Source organism: Antennarius striatus, chromosome 10 (assembly GCF_040054535.1).
Source record: "Antennarius striatus isolate MH-2024 chromosome 10, ASM4005453v1, whole genome shotgun sequence".
In the NCBI taxonomy this organism is placed as follows: Eukaryota; Metazoa; Chordata; class Actinopteri; order Lophiiformes; family Antennariidae; genus Antennarius; species Antennarius striatus.
In genome coordinates, this window is record NC_090785.1 from 2,552,627 (window position 1) to 2,560,838 (window position 8,212).

The 8,212-nt window shown below is 42.4% G+C and overlaps 1 protein-coding gene across 1 annotated transcript; it reads right to left on the reverse strand.

Annotated features, from left to right (window-relative positions):
- Positions 1–2,655, reverse strand: nanos1 (nanos homolog 1). Its single transcript, XM_068325565.1, has one exon. The coding sequence runs from the start codon at positions 2,515–2,517 to the stop codon at positions 1,840–1,842; it is 678 nt and encodes a 225-aa protein (XP_068181666.1). The 5' UTR covers positions 2,518–2,655; the 3' UTR covers positions 1–1,839.
- Positions 2,656–8,212: the final 5,557 nt, after the last annotated feature.

Sequence of the window (8,212 nt, forward strand, 5' to 3'; positions counted from 1 at the left end):
AGTTTTTTTTTTATTTCTCTAGTGGATTCATATGTTTGTTATTCTGCACAGCAGCATACAGGAAATCGTGGTAAAATATAAATAACAAAGTTCAACAGTGTTTTCTTTTTCTATTATTCATTTAATCCAAAAAAAACAACAAAAAAACAACAAAAAAACCCCTCTGTTAAAAGTGGCAACGTTTTTTGTCGGCCTTTTTCAAATATCCGCTCTCTTGCGCACACCCTCAAGAATGAAACATTGAACAACTAAACTTTCAAAAGTATGGGCATCATCATCATCATCATCATCATCATTATGTACAGACAATCACCTTTTGGTGAGCAATGCTTATAGCTTCTTGGAAATTCACTTCCGTCATGTTAAAATGCGACAAAATGAAAATACAATTATGTTATACAAAGATCAAAAATACTATCAAAAACCTTATTATAAATGGCAGCACTATATCAATAAACTGCTGTTGACATTTTACATGTAAGTACAAAATCCTGTTGAGGTAGCGCCCTCTGAAGTCACTTTGTAATGTTAAAATACTGAATAAACATCACTTTATACACAATACAGCAAAATCTCTCTTCTTTTTCTTCAATGCAATTGTATTCCTTTGGTAAACAAACTGTCAAAAATGTGCAGTCCTGCAAGTGACACTTTCAATCATACATTCACAACATTTTTGCATCTTATTTTTTCTTTTTTTTTTTTGATTCTTCAGAAAAAGAAATAATGGGAGGATAACATGTTTGTTTTCTAACATTCATTTGCTTTTTTTTTTTTTTTTTTTTCCACCTCACACCTGGAGCGAAACAAAAAAAAAAAAAGTGAACGGGGGGGTGAGGGGGGGACTCGCGTCGATGAGATTCTGATGGATAAACAAAAATAAAAGTCATTTCTTTTTAGAAAAAAAAAAAAGAAGAAGAAAGCATTATTTAAAAGTGAAACCTGACAGAGGAAAGAAATCCAGTGTGTCACCCCTAATTTGGGAATGTAAACATCAAAAAAAAAAAAAAGGGGGGGGGGGTGTATTATGTCTCATTTGTGGCTGCTTGTTAAATCAGATACCATCCTCATCCCAGAAGATTAAAAAAAAAAAAAAAAAAAGGTTTGGCTTGCCAACAATTGATTAGAATGTTCCCCGGAGAATATGAGCTGCAAACAGAGGCCACATTGTCTTTTTTTTTTCTCCCCCCCCCCCCTCCTTTCCTGCCTTGGCTGGCAGATTGAATGTCAACTTTTGGAGCAAGTTGGAAAATATGTTGTGGAGTTTTTTTAGGTAGAAGGGGTGGGGTGGGCGAGGAGGGTAGGTTAGTGGGGAAAAGGGGGCAGGCAGATAGGCAGATCAGAGTCCCTCCTCCAGTCAGACGCACACAACTCTCATTAGTGACACATTCTTGAGCTTATTTTTAATGGCAAACATAACTTTGGTTTTCTAAGACGAGAAAGAAAAAAAAAAAGGAAGAAAACAAAAAATCTTAGCGAGCTTCGCTCTGCTTTACAAAAATACTTGGTAGAAATATGACATTCATCCCCTTTAGCCAATGTCAGTGTGTTTCCCTATACGTGACCAAAATAGTTGTATTCACACTTTGTGATTATTGGTAACATGTATTTACGACTCAACGTGACTATAAACTAGCAAGAAAAAATAAAATCCGATGTATAAAGCATAAAATTATTCTATGTGGATAAAAGAACTATAAAAATATAAGATCTTATAGAGAGAAGAAAATCAATATGTTTTGAGGAAACTGGGATAAAAGGCTAGAGCCGAAATCAAAAAAACAGTCATCTGGAAATTGTTCAGTGCAATTCAAATTTACTTTATAGTTATAGGTCTGCTTAGAATATTTTCATCCTCTTACCACCCACAGCCCTCCCTCCCTTTAATGGTCGCTGGGATGGTTGGTCCTTTGACAGCGGACAGTATTTTATCGTGTGGGCATTGTCCCCGTTGGCACTGCAGAGGGGGCAGGTATAAGCCCTCAGAATCGGACACACCACCCTCCCGTCCGGGGTCTTCAGGACGTGGGAGCCGTACACCTCCTCCGGCGCTCCGTTATTTCGGCAGAAGACGCAGATTTTGGGCTCCTGCTTGCTCCTGGATGCGGGTTTGCGCATCTTCCTCTCCATGCCGAACAGATCGAACCCCGCGAAGCTGCCACCAAATCCCACCTCCCGGTCCGGCTGCACGCCCAGCTGGTGCTGGAAGGGGCTCAGAATCGAGAAACGCTCCTTCAAGTCCAGGATGGAGGGCGGCGGGGGGCTCCCGGAAGGGCAGCAGCAGTCCATATGCGCGCTCTCGGCCACGCCGCCCGCGATTACGCACGGACACGTCGGGGAATCGTCCAAACCCAGGGTGGCTTTCAGGGACTCGGTGATGGAGTTGGGGTTCTGGGGCATGCTGAGTTTATTATTCTTCGTCACCAACGTCGTCAGGCCCAGATAGTCGTTCCAGAAATTAAAAGTGTAGTCGTACGGGCTGCGCGCATTCAGATAGTTGTGATTGAGAAAATCCATGGCCGCTTCGGGTCGATCTGCTCGTCGGTCAAAAGGTGAAAACGACCAGTGTAATCCGTAAAAGTGTTTGCAGCCAGATTTGGTCTTCCAGGGAGCGGTTTCATGCACAGCGATGCGGTCTCCAGTGGTCCTGTTATGTTTGAGCGTCCAGCAAACAGGCTTTCTGGTTATAAGGACCAGGAGGGCGGGGCCCCCTCCCTTCAAAAAACCAAGTTTTTCCTGATGAGGGTTGGAAAGCGAGCTCCTTTTTTTTCTTCAGAGCCACAATTAGACGGACTGGTTTTTTCTCCTGCGGGCATGCGCTTTGTCGACACCAGTCATCATTCAGCCCGTTGTGGATTCCAGCTTTTTAATTTAAAAAAAAAAAGTAGTTAGCAAATAATGATTTGGAACAAGTGTGCGCGGAGGATTTTTTTTTTTTTTTTTTTTTGCGCACAAAAGCCTGACTGGAGGTAATAACATTATTTCAGCGCGACTTGTAATCAATCAGAGGCGGATAGCACGGCTCCCCCCCCCTCTCCTCCTTATCAATCAATAGTGTAAGTCATTGTGTGTGTGAATAGCATCTTCGCCAACTCTGCTGTTCTCACACACCTTAACCCCTTGTGTGCCAACAGCAACGGGCCTTTGTCGTCGTCCCCCCCCCACCCACAGCAGCGGAAGAAGTAACCTGCGCCTCCGCATCAGTCGTGATGACTTTCAGTGAGAATATTCCTGTTTCCTCACACCGACGATGTTTACATTTCAATTTACTGTATATACACCTCAATCCGGGGGGGGGGGGGGGGTTCAAGCCAAATAACCCTTTCATGTTGTGATGTGCGCTCGATTCTTTCAGTTTTCTCACAATTACGCACGCCCTTTCTTCTTTGTTTCTGGAATAAACCCCCACAGATGTAGTGTCACTAAACACACAAACACGTGGGTCCACTATGTGCGTTTAGTAGTGAGGAATTAACATCTGTAGAGCTTCACAAAATATCAAGGGTTTGTTTACTTCCACGGGTTTACAGAGAGAAATAAACCTTTTTACGACATCCCAGCCTGCGGTGGACTCATGCGCAGACAAAAAAACACAACAACGCATCAGTGGTGATGTAAACACCTCATGAAGATCTTTTTTTCTTCAACAGGGGGCAGCATAGCGCAATTACACTTCAGTTCATGTAACCCCCCCCCCTCCATCAGAGAATGAGAGTGCCAAACAAAAACCTACACTAATGATGGCCACTAGCTGGAAGATAAAAGTCAGCCATGATGTTCTTGCTGGCCAGATGTCATCAGCGTATTGTGATTCCACAGAGGCATGGTGGTCATTTGGAGGGGGGGGGGGGGGGGCGCACAGCCAAACTGCTCAGATAAAGTCTCTGAAATTAGGACTTGAATGATATACAGCTGGCATCTGGAGTCGGCACCAGTCGTTTGAAGCGGAAGGGGGAAAAACAGAACATTCTATGTTGGACTGTTTGGTGCTGATAAAGTTAGATTACAAAACAATACATCGTCCCCTTCACCTGCCTGCAAGCCAGAATCACGACTTTAAGTTGATATAGTTGGACGTTTGTTTTTTTAGCTCTAGAGAAAAGCATTCAGATAAATCGGTGGTTTATCGTCGATGAGTTTTGTCCGATCTTAAATCTTCTAAAAAACAAGAGTTAACCTCGTTCACCTCCCTCGTTTCTGGGGCTGGAGGCAAACGTCTTTAGATTTGAGTGAAAAAATGAGTCTGATCACTTGGTTAATCGATCAATCCTGATACAACCGAGTTTCAGATTGTTCTTTAAATGTTTAATGTCAGGCTGAAAGCCACTTCAAGCAGTTTTGCCATAAAGATGGACGACTGAAACGTTTCAAACTCTAAAGCTTTTCTTTTTCTCCACATCATCTACGAAAGGTTTTAAAACACTCTTTAACCCAAACATCATCCGATGGAATTCGTCATTTACATTTTAACCCTTCGTACGACAACAAAAACATTCAGAGACGACTCCTGAACGGACATTCCGAGAATTTATAACGTAACCCCCGCTGTGGGTTACGTGTCTCGCCTTTACCGATCCCATGTACCCCCAACAATTAAGCTGCAGCTCGTGGCATGAAGTTCGCTTCCTTATCTGAAGCAACAGCAGCACTGAATGACCTTTCGCTGCAGGCACCTTCCTCCAGGGGTATTTAACACATGCAGAAGCCCTTTATATGATGAATGTTAGGGCCGAGCTCTGCTCTTATCATATGCAAATATCCGGCTATGTTATTGTTCTACAGGTGAGAATGTTCTGCTGCTTTTTTTCATTATGAATTATGATGTTGAGAGTCTACAAATGCAGAATAAATCCATCAATCCCGCGTCTGTCCTCTCCATCAGCAGCAGAGGTGATGTTGGGATTCTGGAGGTAAAATTGGGAGATGTGGAGGTGGTGGCTCTAAGCGGGACGCTGATCCCACGATGGGGAGGGCGGCTCAGGAATGTGGAAACAAACCCTCTTGAAACAATGATAATAAGAGCGACTGGTGTTTTAATTAAAAACTTCCAAGAGAAAGCTGCAAGAGTCACTGATTTGGAAGCGTCGCTTCTATTCTAGGGGAATGTAATAAGAAAAGCTCTTCCTTAGAAAATAGAGTGATGCAGCAGAAAAGCACAGTTCAATGGGCAATTTCAGAGGCCATTCCTTTCAGTTCTCCGTGTTCAGCAAGTTAGTTTGAAATAGTATTGACTGCTCATTGGATTTTCGCTCCCGAAGCTCCCACTCAGCTGGTGCAAATATGAATTTTATGATGGTGCATTAATAATGTATGTGATCGCCGTTTTTTTTCTTCTTCTTTTTCTTGCAAGTCGGGGCAGATTGCGCGAACAGATTCCTGTGTTGCTGCAGCGTAGCTGAAATATTCATGGGCCGTATTATTCCTTAATTTTGTTGTGACTAAGAGGGATTAATTCTCATCCATTAGCCAAAGCTAATTCTGCAGCCAGCCTGAAGGAGCGTATTGAACAAGAGAGTCGAGATTAAGCAGAGGAATGATGCATAACATCGGCGGGGTGGCTATGGCTGCAAATCGATTTAGGAGTCACGCTAACTAAATGATTGTTGTGTGAGTGTTTTTATTATTTTTATTTATTTTTTAGTCTGACTGCGCTAAAAAAACAACAACAACAACAACAACAACATTGATCATCAGGAAGAAGTAGCAGTTAGCTCAGGAGCAGACTTTATTCCTATCGATTAATTCCCATTTCCAGCATGGGATCATCGGTAATAGGAGGCTTATATCTAAATCTTTTTTGCTGTTTGCGCTTTAGATGTATTATGGAATGCAAATTAGCTCAGACTTGAAGTTAGAAGCACGATAATGAGTGATTTATAGCGTCTCGGAGCTAATCTGCCCCATGCATTATGATTAGAATCGTCAACACGTTGCATTTGAACCCTGCTTGTGTTTTGGCAAACGGGGACAAAATGTGGGATGAAAAGTTTTGTTCCGTTCATTCCTGAAACAAAAATGAATAAATAAATGATTGGTGCTGTTGTGGAATGCATAAAGAAATCTGAGCCGGTTTCTTTTTCCAACCCATTATTGCATCTGCTGGTGTTGCTAGTAATAATTTAAATGAATCATTTGGGCACGTTTTGAATTATTAACATCAAATATGATGTCTCCAGCCTCTCAAGTCGGATCAGAGAACACATTTTATTCTAAGAAATACCCAAATCTGGGTCTACACGCTTAGCATTTGTTCTGCATTGTTTAGTTTATGAATCAAATTTCGGCACTGGCCTTGGAGAGGATTACACAATGCAGGCACACACACACACACACACAAATACACACACAGAAAAGCTGCTTTCATATTCCCACACTGCTGCAGGAGGCCGTTACCAAGGTTAAATCATTACAATTCCTATTTTAGCGATGGATAATCCATTACAAACTTAATAATCTCGGTTTCTGCTCCACCAAAATGGCTCGATAAAGATAGAAACACAGTCAACTCGGTGACACACACACACACACACACACACACACACACACACACACACACACACACACACACACACGTGTGATGCTGATGACAGACAGGCGTGTGTCACCTGAGAGTGTGAAATCACGGGCTGCACTACCTCATGCAGCCTGTAGGTGCTAAATCATGTTGGTTCACACCTGTGGTGAGGAAAGAGCTCTGATTGGCTGGTTTCTACGTGGACCAGCAGAACACAATCTTATCCAGGCCTTTGCATACTCCTGCAAGATGCTTTGGCTTTATGCTCCGAACACAACCGCCGCCTCCATCTCCATGTTTACACAGGCACATATTGATCACCGAAACAATACATAATGGGTTTTTGCAGGGAATTGCTGAAAAATCCATTTTGCCCCATTGATTGCTGTAATGAAGACGAATGCTGAATCGCTCGGTATGAAAATGGCTTTTTTTTTTTGTGCATTGGCAACCTGCATTTTTCATACCTTTTTCTTTTTGTCACAGTCGTATGGGGGCTGCTTTTCTTTCTTTTCTTTTTTTGGAGACTCCAACTCAAAGATTACCATGTGTTTTCATTCGAGGCCATTAGAGCTCTGTTTGTGATTATGCAAATGAGGAAAACATGCGGGAAATTTAATCAGTGCGCAAATTTGATTTCACTTGAAAGATTGCTTGAGGGTGGGGGGGTGGGGGTGGGGGGGGCTTGATGGCATAATATTGAACAACCAAACGATGCTGTGTATTTGTTTTCACAGTGGGTCTACACTTGGACTCGGCGAAGCTTTTACAGGCTTTTTGCTTTCGCTTTGGAGGATGAAGTTAACAGCGTCACGTTGGGGCTTGATTATCCTTTGTTCTCCCCAGAGATGCTGAATGGAAACTGCAGTTAACGCGCAGCATTATATTCCATATCAGCTGCAAAGCATAGCAGCTTGTGTTTATGCATTTTTATTGTTACGTCCCCGTGAAGCAAATATCTAAGAGCTCTTTTTTTGTTCCCCCAGACGAACGGCGAGAAAACGGGTTCCCTGTAATTGTGCGTAAACTCCAAAAAGGATGACATTGTGCTATTGTGTGTTCCGCCGTTGATAACTTGTAATTAAACTGAATGTTACTCCAGAAGCATGTCAGTCAATAAAAAAAAAAAGGTGGTTCTGTTTATCAAAGCTCAGAGACGTAGAACAAATTGGGCCTGTCAGAGAGCCCGAGCCCGGCTCGGTTTAGTCGTCCTGTCACCTGAGGGCTCCAGGTAATAGCCGGGTTGTCGACCCGTCATTCCTGACAAGTCGCTGTCGATACGGCGCTCGATTGGTTTGGATCTACATGCACATCTAAGCAGAAGCAAATTAGGTGATGTTTGTGACAGAACTGTATAAGACGGACATTTCCAAATCAGCACAAGGATGGTGAAGCAGCAGACAAAAAAAAGGCAACTCCCTGGAGACTTCTCAACCAGAAATCCTTTAAAATGCAGGTTTTCATGTCTTTGGCGATAAAACCTGAAGAAATGACCCAAAAATAGTTGGAGATGCCTAAATCATGACATGCCAGTTGCCATCCTGCACTTTTATTTCCAAAAGCCCTTTTAATTTTGAGTGCTTCTACTTATTTTAAAAAAAATAAAACTTTTGGGTGAAGTGATTATTTGCATCACTATGTGTCGTTTTTAATTTCCTAGTAAGCAAATTTACCACTTAATCAAAACTTTATTCACGT